The sequence below is a fragment of the Sordaria macrospora genome, chromosome 1 (assembly GCF_033870435.1).
Source record: "Sordaria macrospora chromosome 1, complete sequence".
NCBI classification, from domain to species: Eukaryota; Fungi; Ascomycota; class Sordariomycetes; order Sordariales; family Sordariaceae; genus Sordaria; species Sordaria macrospora.
Window position 1 is genome coordinate 2,043,011 of NC_089371.1, and position 14,457 is coordinate 2,057,467.

Genomic DNA, 14,457 nt, shown 5'->3' on the forward strand with positions numbered 1-14,457 from the left:
GAGGAATGGTAGTTTATCCTCCAAGCAAGAATATGTGACAGTCTTGCGATATGTTGTGACTTGTTATTAGTACCAAATAAGAGTACTGAGTGTATATATATCCTTAACTTGTAGCTCTCGATCCTTTGAGTGGCTGAAGAAGCCACTGGCCTTCTCGATATGTACCTAGGTTACCCCCTTTACATGATATCCTTCTCTCACTCCTCGGAAATTCACTTATGAACTACATAATACCCTCTCGTTTGGTACTCCAGTGCAAGCTGGCCACGCGAGCAGCGACTTCTGTATACCCGGCTGCTGCTGCTCATTTACTCGAGCTCGCCTGCCCGATGATTTCAGGCGCCGCTAGTGATGTGTTCCCTGTCCGTTGCCTTTTCTCTCTCATAGGAGAACCTTGATCGGAACCCCGTCGGATTCCATACCTGTCATCCTCTGCAGCTGCTTCTGGTGGCGTTCTCTCATGCGTATCCACATCACGTGCCCGCTCAGAAGGCCCATTGTTGGAACGATGCCCAGTGACGAGCACATTCGTCTCTGCCGTCTTCGTGGGAGAGCATTTTGAGATACTTTGACCAGCTCCCGCCGCCTCCGTTGCTCTTCCAGGGCTGTCCTTGTGTGACATCTTTGCCCCGAGCACACCCAAAAGCCCATTTTGCGTCGTTGTATGCCACTCACAGTGTATGCGGTTGTCGAAGCACCTTTTACAGCTGCCGTTCTTGTAAAAGACACATGATACCCGTTGCTGCCAGCAGCGCTCACAAGGACGGTTGATCGATGCTCCACCATCAAGTTTCTCTAAAGCTCCCACGAAGGATTGGCTTGCAGCGGTTCAGTGTTCCTAACCACTGGATGTATCCGCTAAGCATTCCAAAGCACTGGATGTCTCTTCGAATAGCCGCCACGGTGGATCTTGCGGTGCCGTGCTTTCTGTACGGCTCGAACCAGTACGTTGCTGAAGGGGGTCCGAGAATGTTCCAGGCGGCGTCGGCATTTGTACATCTGAGGCTTTTAAGTTTAGTGACTGGGAGGTACCAACGAGTGGTAATGGCTGGAGAGGAACAGCCGTTGGTAGTGACCGGGTGGTAGCCACCCGCGGGAGATGCGACTGTGAATGACTAGAAGGCAATGCCAAAGGGGGACTTAAGCTAGATTTTCCTGTATTAGGAATCGCGGCTTGTTCGTAAGCTTGCCGGGAAGCTTGAGAGAGAAACTGCTGCAGTACGTGAGCCCGGAGATCAGGATCAGGCTTCAGCTCTCTGTGGCGCGCCGGGGGCTGGTCCAATTCCGAAGCGTGCTGTAATGTGTAGCGAGCTGTAATAGCAGCTTTGCGGCCGCTCAGGTGGTAGTTCAGTTGTCGCGCTTTACGAGCTATCTCATCAGCCTTCTGGATGATGCTGTAAACTCGATCCTCGATAATATCTAGCGTGGTCAACTCGATTCTTTCATCCTCTTCCAACGGTTTGGGCGGAACTAGGCTGAAACGGTCCAAGGCACCGGACCTGATAAGTCGCCAGTCATCCCAGCTGATTTGCACATCAACGTTCTTCATAGAGAAACGACAAACCTGACCAACACCGTTTAGTGTGGTGAGATTGAAATCGTCAGGGTTCGAAGCCGCAAACTCGAGGATGTCCAACCAGCTAGGCTTATAGGGCTGATCCGCTCCAGAAGGATTCTTAGGATAAACTTTGATTTCTCCTTCAAAAAGACTCTCCATAGCTCCTAGTAGACGAGGTGCGGTAAGCTTAGCCCCTAAGTTGGCGGCAAGGCTTTCATTTCGGCCGAGGACTCCTTGGATAATTTTAGCTTCGGAGCCTGTACAGCAAAGTTCTCTTCATACCTTCATAGTCGTTGATGAGGGATATGACCTCGTTGAAGACGCTGTTATCCCCACGAAGGAGGCTGAGGCTTGATGTCTTGGTTCCGGAAGCAAAAAGGTAGTTGATGGGTGCAGTATTACCTAGCAATAATCAGCAAGGCAACAGGGAATTGATTTGGAGTTTTAGGACCCAATTCATCCCCCATTCACGCCCAACTGTTGACTCGTTTGCTTACTGGTCCTCTTCAAGCTACAACATACCTGACTGTGGTGGCCGTGGTTGGGGTATGCGATCAGGGCGAGTCAGGCTGGGGATGCCGTTGTCGTCTAGGTCTCTCTTGCGCTTAGAGGAGCCGGGCCCAGGGGGGACATCCCCCGGTGTCTTGTTGTGTAAGCCTGCCGGCATCCTGCAGCGTCACAGCAGAACCAAGCAAAGGAGAGACTGCTTTGACTGGACAACGTGGGTTGAGTAATTCCCTGGTAGTACGGTCTAAGTGGACGTTATACACCGGGTTTTGTCTTGATCCGAAGACTATCCGAATCGAAGTTCGAAATGAGGGCCTGGCCGTAGCAGGGCAGACTCGGGGGCTGCCCCGCATAAACAGGGCAAAACTGCGGTGAACTTCTGTAGTGTATTGTGCCTGTCTACCTGTAGGGAGTGGCGGCATGGAGGCCAAGTGCGTACAGAACTATGCGCGATGCAACCTGTCGAAGGAATCCGAAGTTGCCGCCGCCGGTTCGTACCGAGATAAATGAGGATCAGATGTCGAGAGCAGATCGGGAGGTAAATGAGGATGTTCTTCCCTTGTGTTCTGGGTTCGATAACATGTCGGGGAACGAGTCAGGAATAGTTCTAGTCAGTGGATAGAGGGGCCAAGTCGTCGTTAAAGGGTCCGACAATGAAATAGTAACACCGACTTTGAGCGGCCCGAAACGAAGGCCGGTCTTATTCCTTGGGCAAGCTTGGAGTTTGGTATGAGCTTCCAATCGCATCTCGTCACATGGAACCCAGCTCGATCGGATACTCTTGGCCCGGTGAGCGGATATCTCTTGCGACTTGGTTCAATGGCTCTCGGATGTTGCCGAGAGAAATCGAGTTTTCGTCAAAGCCCCCGGACTTCCAAGACGGTGCTTCTTGGTTCTTGGCACACATGCCGCTGACAGTCTTGGACGAACTCATGTAGCTTTGGCAAGTTCCTGCGCTGCTACTTTGAGAGTCAGGATCGTAGGATGCAGTATCGGCTTCTGCGATGCACTTCAGTTAAGGTATGAGGCTGGCAGTTATTACCCCTTTGCTGAGAACCAAGAACTGAACCGTGGCCAGCTGATTCCCTCAGCATCCACGATCATTCGAAACCGTAGCCGGTGACTAATATATGGGCTCTGACAAGATTTGTCTTGGGAGACCAAAGCCCCTTGATACCACGGAATCGGTAGATATAGCAAGAGCTTGAAGACAGAGAAACAAAACACCAGGACGATCATGGAACGAAAGCGTAGTGGATCAGCAGGTCGGTTGTGTCTGCGAAGCCCTCAGGGTCCTCTACTGCACCGATATCGGTACTCATGGCACCCGTTGTCTCACATTGCCGAGCAAAGCAGTGAAGTTACCTGAGGTATGAAGAAAGGCTGAAGAGAGATTGGAAAACAGGAAAAGGCGGAAAGGTCCAATCAAGGTCGCAATTGAAGTGGAAGAGAGAACAATGTTGGGTTGATGGAAGTTGAAGAGAGTCTGAAAGGGACCGGAGCTTGGGCCACTTCAGCTCAATCCAGCGAGTCAAGGCTCCCGTCGTCGCCAGTCTGGGGAATATAGGACCCACACTACCCGCACTTACATCCGTATGGCAGCCCCACAGCGGGGTGCTTGGCAAAGCACAGCTGTGGAAGAAACTCAGGCAAGCGACGGGAACGAGACTGGACTGACCCAAACTGACCAACCCCACGACATCGCAACCACCATAGCTCCAGCCTGACGACAACCACAATTGCAGTACCGAACGACGTTACCAACCTTAACAGCACAAACTCCCGACACTCGACAACCCGGAACAGTTCGAGCTCAATTTCGTCATACCTACCAGCGCAAAACAAAGCGCATACCCCAAGCCAACTTCACAACCAAACAAAACAAACAATGGCCGACAGAGGAAACAGGGCCGGCCGTGGAGGTGGCGGCTACCGGGGCGGTCGCGGAGGAAACCGTGGTGGAGGACAAGGTGGTGGTTCCGGCGCCGGTGGCGGTCAGGGTGCTCATCAGGGCGGTGACCGCGGCGGCGAGCGCCCCAAGAAGGAAAACATTCTCGACCTCAAGAAGTACATGGACCAGCGGATTACCGTCAAGTTCAACGGGGGACGCGAAGGTACGTCATGTCATAGTTTCTGGGTCGATGGGTTCTCAACACGGCGCCCTATAAGCTCCCTACAAGGCAATGCATAGCCTCGTTTTGTTTGTCCTTATCTGCTGACACTAGACCTTCGACACGCATTAGTTACCGGTACACTCAAGGGTTACGATGCGCTTATGAACTTGGTGTTGGATGATGTGCAGGAGGCTGTTAGAGGTAAGTTTCGTTGTTGCCTGTCCCCCTTCTCCCCAGCGCATATCTTTTTTTTCTCTGGATCCGACTTGGTAACTGACCCCCATTGCCCAACAGACGAAGAAGGCAACGAAACCACCCGTCCCCTTGGCCTTGTTGTCGCGCGCGGCACGCTCCTCGTGGTCATCAGCCCCGTCGATGGAAGCGAGGTGATTGCGAACCCCTTCGCGCAGCAGGAGGAGGAAGCTTGAGCAGAGAGGAGAGGATATCCTCGTAGGGAGAAAGACAATCTGCACCATCTTCAAAACATCATACCAACCTATGAAATCTGAACGCCACCCGTCACCCTCGCAAATCGAACGATAACGGAGACGGACGAGATAACGACTTGACGAAAAGAAAACGGGGCAGGGGAGGAAGAGAAACACCAGGGCAGAAACCTGGTACGCTGACGAGAACTCGAAAGTTGTGGCATCAATATCCACTTCTCTCGATAGAGGACGGCACAAGAAGGGAGAGCCATGCTGAGCTGGGTGATCAGACACAGGAAACCAAGTCGGGCCCGGCTATCAATGATACCCACCAGAGGGACTTTAAAAAAGGGGATAAAGAAGTCATACAGATTTGCCTGTTGGCTGTCCTGGGTTTATGGTGGACGTCCTGTCAACAACGCTATCAAATGAGCGAGACGAATTGAGAATCAAGTCAAAAGGCAACAGTGGCTCGTCAAAAATGCCCCTTGGCTTGAGGTATCGTTGAAGCAGCAGTGACGGGAAACCTCAAGCGCCTCCAAGTGGAATTATAAAGCTTGAGAAGATGACGGTTAGCTAGGCCCGCGAACCTATGTAGGCCAGTTGTTTTCAGACCACAGCCTGCTCTGGTTCGGAAACTTTTTATGAGTTTGTTTTCTAGTTCGCTGTCTAATATGATCTGCTCATCGCTGAACTACTTCCCATCTCTTAGTCTCATTCCCCCCTCTCCCCAACACCTCCTCTTCGCTTGTCTGGTACGTCGAGCTCTCGCTTTGATCGGGCTGCTACATCGAATACCTATTGTCGTTCAGTCTGTTCATGGCCGAGGCCAAGATTTTGGCATGTGGCCGAAAACGCCTCGGAGCCTTTGGCGGAACGAGGCAGTCGGAAGACTCCGGGTCCTAGATGGTAGCCCCCGTCGTGCTCGGTTTACTTTCCTTGCCAAGCTCGCCATATGCACGATCCAACATCTGTCGTATGCTCCTGTAGCTGACCACGAAAACCGTGGCATTGTCGCGACTGGTGAGCAAGATCTGTTCTTCGGAGCTGGCGTCGAGCTTGCTCAAGCAACTAAGGTAATGATTCGTGTCGAGACGAGCCTTTCCGTCGGCATCCACCTGGTGGAAGACATAATCCCTGAATAGTTTTAGGAGGAGGCGCTCTCCGGTTTCCGACCAGCTGTGCACCCCACAAGAATCGCCCCGCTCATTAACGACCGATAGTTTGAACATGAGACGGGCAATCCTGCCATTTTCCAACTCCCTCATAAGATGAAATTCCTTTTCATCTGACTCCTGCATGACAAAATTGGCAAAGTTGGCGAGGTGTGTCGTCATTCCGCCAAGAAGAGTCTCAACCGTCTTGGTTTCCCCTGGAGCAGAAGGCTTGATGAGCCATTCCAGCACTCCCTTCAATTGTGTCGAATAGCGCGGCGCCATGGTAGCTAGAGCAGCATCAATGTTGTTGAAATTGAGCGTCGGGGTGTTCGTGGCCAGGGCAAGAATGATTCTACCAAACTTGACAAAATCCTCTTGTTGCAGCTCCTCAATCGTTTTACGGTTGGGACTGTCATGATGTAGGACATCGAGGATTGAGCACGCCGCAAGACGAATGCGGTTGTTTTCCCAGATGATCTTGCTCAACTCCAGACAGCGGGCCGCCAGCTTGGCATTGTGGATGGCCAACAGCGCGTTTGCTATTTGGCACACATAGCTCCATAAAACGTTTTCAGGGATCTTGTTCGTGTTCCGTAATCTGTTATGGCCGTGGTTTGGTGGAAAATGATGGTCGTAGAGTGTTTCCGAAAGAGGGTGGAAGTCATAAACAAAGATCAGTGAGCTGTCGCCAAAGAACTCGGTCGTAAATGCTTCGTGTATAGTGACGATATTTGCGTTAATGACCTTTTTCCACTCCTTGGTAACGTTGAGGATGGCCTTTTCGTTGGTCAGGCGGTAACCTTCGATACGTCTCAAGGCGAAGTGTCTCCCATTCTTGTTGTTCTGTGCTTTGTACATCCAACTAGGATAGCCAAAGCAAGTGGAGTTCCTTGTAGCCTTTGTATCGAGAGGGAAAAGCGAGTGCCAGCGATCAAGATTTGGAAGCCCGGAATCTAGGCAGGTTAGCATTCGACCACCAGTAAAGAGGTTGTGGACTCACTTGGGAGTAATTGCTGCATATGGAACAGTTTCTTCTGCAAGTTCTCTCGCCTATCCTTCGGAATGAAGAAGTCGTACGTAGTTCGCTGATAAGGTTGAAGGCTTGGACGATACAGCTCGGAAGGCGGCTGGTAGAGATGGTAGTTGGGTGGATGGACAAGCCCATTGCCAAAACCTGCAGGCTGATATAATCCTCCCCCAGCACCGGCCAAGTTGTTCGGGTCATTTGCGTATGGGTTGTATTGGCCCGTAGGCGGCATAGTTTGACCCAGTGAACTTATCGAAAATGGGTCGCTGTAAAGACCACCATCCTGAGTGACGTTTTGCGCCCCATTCTGCGATATCTCCCAACAACTGTGAGCAAAGGCCATTTATCAACATTCGACATATGACTTACCGTGTTGCCGACTTCGTAGTTCTGCGGGGTGAACTCTCTGATAGCCGCTGGATTGAATATGGTCGAATCATTCGGTTGTTGTAGAGTCGGCGTGGATGCTATGGCCGAGTTAGACAATGCTTAATCATCCATGTAAGGCCTTCGAACCGTCCTGGGACACTCACTGCCGACTCCCCTTGGGGTGAATGGGGCAGCACTCGCAGCTTGGGAGGAAAATGTAGACTTCTTTCCAGCTGCTTGCTGCTGGTTAGCTGGCGTAAAGGATGGGGATTCGACATTGAAGACTCTTCGGTTAGAGTTGCTATCGCAAAAGTCAGAAAAAAACAAAGCACACCGACAAAACGAAGACCCCAAAAAAGGATATCTCTCCACGTCATTACAATCTCCTTCCAAGACCCAGACGCATAACCCCCCACTAACGAAGCATGCAGATGTAAACCGGGTTGGGGCAGGACTTACAGGTCGGTCTGTGAACCAGATGCCTTGTTCTGGTCATGGTTGAATGTACATCCCGAATCCTCCCATCGGCAATGTCCGTAGATAACAACATTGCGGCAGAGCGTTTCCTTGGTGTCTTCAGGAGCAAACCAGTTAGCGATAACACGCCTGATGGGCTGCGATAGAATGACGACCGAGACCCGGCCTACGCTGAGGACATACCGCGATTCTTTGCACGCGGCGACCCGACCTGCCTTCGGAGATCGCCCGAATTATATCGCGTTGCGGCCATGGTGTAGAGGGGCTATTTATTGTATTGGACCGGATTTACAACGCCTGCAGCAGAGCAGCTTAGCAAAAGCATCCATCTCGCGAGCACGGAGAGGCGGTCATACTTCTTCACCCTCACGGATCTCTCCCATATTTCGGGCAAGCCGACACCCATAGGGAACGGCGAAGGCGCCGGCGCAGAATTGTGTGGTAGCAAGTAGTAGCAGCGGAGAGCTCGAAATTTCGGGATTTAGGTCGACGATATTGCAGATGAAGTTGGCGATGAATAGGTACGGACGTATATAATCGGATGGCACGCGATGGGCCAGTGGGAGATGCGCCACTCGCGGAGGGACAAAGGGAGTGCTGGTTGGCAGACGTCGTATGCAATCCTGCTTTGAGGATGTGGAGGTCCGGTTGGCGGCGCTGACCTGACGAATCGAGCCCAAGGGGTAGGATTCGGATGTTTTTGCGAGTACAATCCGCACTACAGCACGTTGCGGAGCAAAGACGGCGATGCGTGACCGTGACGACGGGAACCTGAGCTGCTGCCCTCGAGTGCCCACTCACCTCTCCAGCATCAGCGAAGAAAGCTTTGAGGAACTGGAACGCGGCGGCGAGCTGGCGGACAGGGCGGGCTGCGGACAGGGCACGCGGCAGCCGGGCGGGAATCCAGACATCAGACACAGGGGAACTCGCACCCGGTCACATCGAGTGTGCCATCGCTCCCGCCCCACCACTCCCACCTTGGCGACCCTGTTTCCACCGCGCAGCTTGCCTGCCCTCAGTTCCACTCGGCCCCATTTCCAACCGCTAAGAGGAAGGTTCCACCACCGACAGCTGCAGATATGCGACTACCAAATCTCGCATGACTTACTATAGACCTCCGTTAGAAACATAACCGAGGTCGCTGACCTCATCTAACTGACGTGGTATCTTCACGCTTCGGCTCAACGCGCAGACATACCTCTACATCGGATTGTAGGCAGGTAGCTACTGTGCACCATCAAGGTTCACCATTCGACCTCTTCCTTCTTCTTGGTCTCGGTATCACTTTTCTTTTTCTTCTCTCCTTCTTTCTCTCTCCCCTTATCTTCAACCGACATCGACTCGATTGGCATTCGCGATCACGACCCCAGCTACACGTCAACCAGCTCTCTCGACAATCGAGCACGAGTATTAATACCGAGGCCAGCTTCCCGAACTCTACTCCGTTTGCTGTCTTGTCAAGGAACCGATTGATTCACCAAACGATACATATCGTCCGCGATCCGACAAGTTAGGCTTTAATATTATAATTACACTCCAACTATCCACGCGACCACCGAACTGCACACAATGGCAAGCGATAGTGCGTTCGACATCGGACAGCTCTCTTCGGAACGACAGCAGGCCTTGCAGCAATATACAGATGTAACTGGACAGGAGATCACGGATGCTATCCCGTTGCTTGAACGGTCACAGTGGAATGTTCAGGTACATACCGATTGGGCTCCCGTTTCTTTGACGCCTGCATTCACCCGCTGGGACTAACATCTGGACCAGATAGCTATAGCCAAGTTCTTTGACGGTGAAGGGCCCGACCTGGTTGCCGAAGCTCAAGCAGCACAGAGCGAAGTGCCCAGGGTTGCGGGTAGGCATGAGACATTACAGGAAACCGTCTGGTCGGACATTGCGCAGCAGGCCGGACTACACCGCGCGAATCGAACTCCACCGGCCCCCCGTGTGGTGCCCCCAAGACCCGTCACATACCAAGCCCCGTCGCTGATTTCCCTCCTCTTGTCGCCTTTCCGGATGGTCTTTCGGGTCTTTGCCAGTCTCTTCCGCCCTATACTCTACATACTGTCCTTCATTCCGCAGTCTCTGCGGTCGAATGCTCTAGCAACGTCACTCCGGAAGTCTCGGCGAAGCTTGCTTCCTAAAGAAACCGCCGGGCGATTCAGACGGGAATTTGAGGAGCTGTATGGCACGCATGATCTGACCTTCTTTGACGGCGGCCATGCTCAAGCTTTGGACACTGCAAAGAAAGATCTCAAGTTCTTGTTAACGATACTGATTTCACCAGAACACGACGACACCGACTCGTTCATTAAAGATACGCTCCTCGATGCCCAGGTGGTAACATTCATCAACGACCCCGCCAACAACATCATAGTATGGGGAGGAAATGTTCTGGATTCCGAAGCTTATCAAGTATCCATGGAGTACATGTGTACCAAGTTTCCGTTTTCATGCTTGGTGTGCCTAACGCCGAAAGAGGGAAGCACGCGGATGGGAATTGTGAAGCGTATCGCAGGGCCTGTCTCCCCATCTGTCTTCATTGCCGGTATTCGGGGGGCAATTGAGAAGTACGCACCTGATCTTGACAGTGTTCGCGCTGAGCGCGCGGCGCAGGATATGGCCCGTAACTTGCGATCTGAGCAGGATTCGGCTTATGAACGGTCGCTTGCCATCGACAGAGAACGAGCACGGCAAAAGCGGGAGGCAGCTGCCGCTGCTGCCGAGGCAGAGAGGCGCGCACGAGAAGAGGCTGAGGCAGCAGAGCGAAAGGAAAAGCTGCGCCAGCAATGGAAAAGGTGGCGTGCTACTACTATTGCGCCCGAGCCTGATGTCTCGGTGAAGGATGCGGTCCGTCTGGCGCTTAATATGTCACAGTCGTCCGGAAGGGGGAGAGTCACGCGGAAGTTTGCCCCTGACGCGTCATTGGAGGATGTCTATGCATTTATTGAATGCTATGACTTGCTCTACCTCGAGAATGATGAGGAAAAGGGAGATATGGAAGAAAGCAAGGAGAAGCCTGAAGGCTACGAACACAAGTACGGGTTTAGGATCGCGTCGGTGATGCCAAGGGAGGTTTTTGAACCCACTGTGTCGGTTACTATTGCTCAAAAAATGGGCAGGGGAGGCAACTTGATCGTGGAGGATCTTGTTGATGAGGAAGAGGAGGAGTGACGGCCGGTTCTTCGGGCTGGGAGCTTGCGGCTTCTTTGAGAGTGAAGGTTTGTACAGTAATAAGCATAATTAGGAGCCTAGGGCCTTATCTTTGTTTAGGGGGTTTTTCAGTCACAAAGAGTAAGAGTATGGCTTTTTAGATATGTAATCTGCTGCTTTGAGTTCCCGCGGCCGAGACCTAGTGTGCTTTTTTTTTCTTTCGATTCGTTGCAAGGTAGGATAAAGTTGTGCACTCGGAGGATGTGAGGTTCAAAACGGTTTGACACAAGAAGCCAAGATCAAAGGACCCTCCCTGTCTCCATCACAGGCGCAATCCACCTGTACTAGTACATCAGGGATGGGCAATGAAAAGAGCCGTTGCAAGTACCGGATACCTTGCTTCTGACTCCAGATCGACATCAGATTGACAGCTCACGCAATCCACTGACACGACATTCTTCAACTGCGTAGCGGATAACACCACCGGGTACCAATCAAAACGGTTTCGCCTGAGAATGTTACATAAAACGCCAAAAGGCTTCGGACAGGTCTACACAGGCGACAAAGATTCAAAGAGCTTGGTTACCAGCAGGCACGGCAGGCAGCAGCCTCTCGCTGCCTATTATAGTACGACGTCGGGGTTAGATTCAACTACCTTTACGTACAGGTTTGTCCATGTGAAATGCCTGTAGAGGTATAATAGTTGGTTATTAATGCCGACATATCAGAGTGCTTACATAACCCGACCCTCTTATATAAGTTTGCCTACTTAAGTGGATACATCAAGATAAGCTCTACACTGTAAAAGTTTTTTATCTTACTTACGCTTTTTAATTTTTCCTTTTTCTATAGAAAAATAATCAACTATTTACTCGATAATACCGGAATCTCTGGATTCCTAGTATCGTTGACTATACCCTGCAGGTATTATAGCTTAGACTAGTCATGATAGCCCAGATTAGCTGGGCTGTCATGGAGGCTCTGGTGCCTGCCCAGCCGTTGCCCTGCGCTCGGGCCACCTAGCTCGCTGCACTGCATATCTACTGCGGGCAGACGGCTGGCTGGAAGCCAGGCCTTTTTTCGAGGAGAATCTTTTTTTACCTTTTATTTACACACAATATGGCCTCACTCTCATGACCACCTGTATTGAGTGTAAATCTCACAATTCCCGTATCACTCGAACTTTTCTATAAAGAGATAATTAACCGCTTATTCAAACTTCTTTAGAAAGAAGTAATATATTTAAATTTGCATCTTTTAAATGTGTTCTATTACCCAAACGATACTAGTTATAAAAATTAAATAACCGCACCCAATATTTTATTACTACGTGAGTATCTTTTAAAAGATTTTGAATATATTTTGAACCGTACTTAATATATTCCTAATACATTGTTGGATAATTTTGAACAAAAATTTAAATTACTTTATATGGTTTTGTTTTAAATCTTTAATAATAATATCAAAACCAGCTCCTTAATCATTATCATTAAGTTTGATTTCATTGAATGGAATCAGTTAGCGTCTATTAAATTGTTAATAATGATTATGTTAGTGCTAACAGATAATGAAGCCAGTAAACTGAATATATTAAATAAATCAAAAGATATAACCTCCTCCAATATCTTGATATTATCTGACTTTTTTGTGAATAAATTAATTTACAACGATAGTACTATTATAAAATTACATTTATACTAATATAAATATATTCTACTTTAATTAAAGTCAATAACATAGGTTTGACCCTTCTTTTATAGGATACTCTAAATTTACATTTTAAGTTCGTAAATATAATATACTCTATAAATATTATTTTTAAATATTTAAAATATACTAATGATAATACTGCGTTTATTATGGACGTTAGAAGTTAGAACAAAGGTTAATTTATAATCCTATAGTAAGAAACATAAAATATTTCATTCACATAATGAGTATTTCAGCTCAATTTTTAATATATTATATTATATATCAAGAATTTAATAATATATTATAAAAAGAATACCAGAGAAGACCATGACGTTAAATTTCTTTAGTTATGTTGTATATCGCTATATTGACTTAAATCGTAATGGAATTTAGTATTATAAATATTTAAACCCATAAGCTTCATAAAATTACGAATAAAATTCAACCTCTATAATTAACAAAAGAAAAAGAAACCCTTATTTGTTATCCGCTTCCGATAAAATAAAGCCTTATTAGTTAAATAAAGAATGAAGCATACACCTTTCATTATTTTACTTATTAGTAGTTCATTATTTCTATATTATGCTTTTACTTACATTAATTTCATTAGTATAAATAATATTTGACAAATAATATTTTAATAATTAAATATATTCGATTATAAAGCTTTCGAAGCGCGAGTTCCATAAGGAAGTAAAAACATTATATAAATTTATTTTATATATACTGTAGGTAAGCGTTTATATAGTATTTTTAATAAATTTATATTACTTATTATGATAGCAGCCTTGCAGTTAAGCCTCTCAACTACCATCGCAATTATATAAGACCACTTGAGCAACCGAATTGCCAGCTTCGGTTACTGGTATCCTTTTAAAACATAGCTTAGTGATGTGGTGGTCCGCTAGCGCCGTGACAAAAAATAAGTAAATTTCTTCCACAAAGGTTTTATTAAAATTTTTGAACAAAATATAAATTATAAATAATAAATATATTTTCTTATCATGCTAAACTATTTACATAGTCTACCCTGTGGGTATACGGTGCTGCTTCCACTCTTAGTCGGTGGGAAAAACCGTACCGTGGCCGGATGAAAACCCTCCGCTTCTCTATTACAACGACGCCGTGTCGACGCCGTGACTTCAATGTTTATCTTCCTCTCGGTATGACCTCACCGTCATTCCCGAAGCCCGATCTTTGATTCCGCTGCGTGGTCCCCCGACCGTACTCCCACTTTCCAGAATCAAAGATCAATTTGAATTCCCTAGTAGCTCTTCTACTTCCTTCGCTTGTTCGATCTTCACTGCCAGCTTGTACTCCTGCAGTCGTCCCAGTCGCAAAGCCCAGCGAAGGATTCGTTCCGCCCCCGCCTGTCACAGGTTGACATTGGCTATATAGTGTGCATTCCGAGTTCTGCCTTGCAAGCAGAACATCGTCCTATCTTTTGTAGGTTTGGCCGTCTGGGCATATGCATCCTAGCCTGTCATACCGCCACTGTCTCGGATTTATCGTGGAGTTGCTCAATGTTTGTCGGCCACGTTGGGTCTCCCCATAACCATATGTCTTCTGTTTCTCTACATTCCAAGACAATATGTTCGAACGTCTCCTTCGCTAACCCGCACCGGCAATACGGTGTTGTCACCTCCGGCACTCTTCTCTCGAAGAGGAACGCCCGTAAGCCTATTTTGCCCGTTCTGATTTGCACCAGGAGTGAGCTCATAGCCTTCGAGAGGTAGTGCGGAGATGAGTTCTCATCCGTACTGGGCCATGTGTGGTACTGCAGCGTGGTTCCATCGAACCGCGCACGCGCCTCTGCGGCACTCAGCTTCTTCCTTTTGCTTATCGCCTCGGCCACCCTAACAATATTATATATATAAGAATAAATAAAGAAAACCTTAAATACTTAAAAATAAACTAAGCTTTTTTGCAATATGTATTTTCTATATATATACGTTCTTATTATTTA

General features: G+C 48.5%; 4 protein-coding genes across 4 annotated transcripts; 2 read left to right on the forward strand and 2 right to left on the reverse strand.

The window, feature by feature from the left end:
* Positions 1–34: 34 nt before the first annotated feature.
* SMAC4_05381 (uncharacterized protein) lies at positions 35–2,992 on the reverse strand. Its single transcript, XM_066090279.1, has 3 exons — positions 2,081–2,992; positions 1,841–1,960; positions 35–1,791 (listed from the first exon to the last, which is right to left on the reverse strand). Exons 1-3 carry the CDS (start codon positions 2,223–2,225, stop codon positions 839–841), a joined length of 1,218 nt encoding a protein of 405 aa, XP_065945540.1. The 5' UTR covers positions 2,226–2,992; the 3' UTR covers positions 35–838.
* A 761-nt stretch (positions 2,993–3,753) lies between these two features.
* SMAC4_12942 (uncharacterized protein) lies at positions 3,754–5,207 on the forward strand. Its single transcript, XM_066091176.1, has 3 exons — positions 3,754–4,179; positions 4,309–4,380; positions 4,474–5,207. The coding sequence occupies exons 1-3, from the start codon at positions 3,954–3,956 to the stop codon at positions 4,605–4,607; spliced, it is 432 nt and encodes a 143-aa protein (XP_065945541.1). The 5' UTR covers positions 3,754–3,953; the 3' UTR covers positions 4,608–5,207.
* A 96-nt stretch (positions 5,208–5,303) lies between these two features.
* SMAC4_05379 (uncharacterized protein) lies at positions 5,304–8,525 on the reverse strand. Its single transcript, XM_066090278.1, has 7 exons — positions 7,994–8,525; positions 7,821–7,934; positions 7,620–7,734; positions 7,325–7,461; positions 7,161–7,258; positions 6,765–7,107; positions 5,304–6,717 (listed from the first exon to the last, which is right to left on the reverse strand). The coding sequence occupies exons 2-7, from the start codon at positions 7,888–7,890 to the stop codon at positions 5,510–5,512; spliced, it is 1,971 nt and encodes a 656-aa protein (XP_065945542.1). The 5' UTR covers positions 7,891–7,934; positions 7,994–8,525; the 3' UTR covers positions 5,304–5,509.
* Positions 8,526–8,824: 299 nt separating this feature from the next.
* On the forward strand, positions 8,825–11,007 carry SMAC4_05378 (uncharacterized protein). Its single transcript, XM_003347032.2, has 2 exons — positions 8,825–9,344; positions 9,414–11,007. Exons 1-2 carry the CDS (start codon positions 9,207–9,209, stop codon positions 10,818–10,820), a joined length of 1,545 nt encoding a protein of 514 aa, XP_003347080.1. The 5' UTR covers positions 8,825–9,206; the 3' UTR covers positions 10,821–11,007.
* The last annotated feature ends 3,450 nt before the right edge of the window (positions 11,008–14,457 follow it).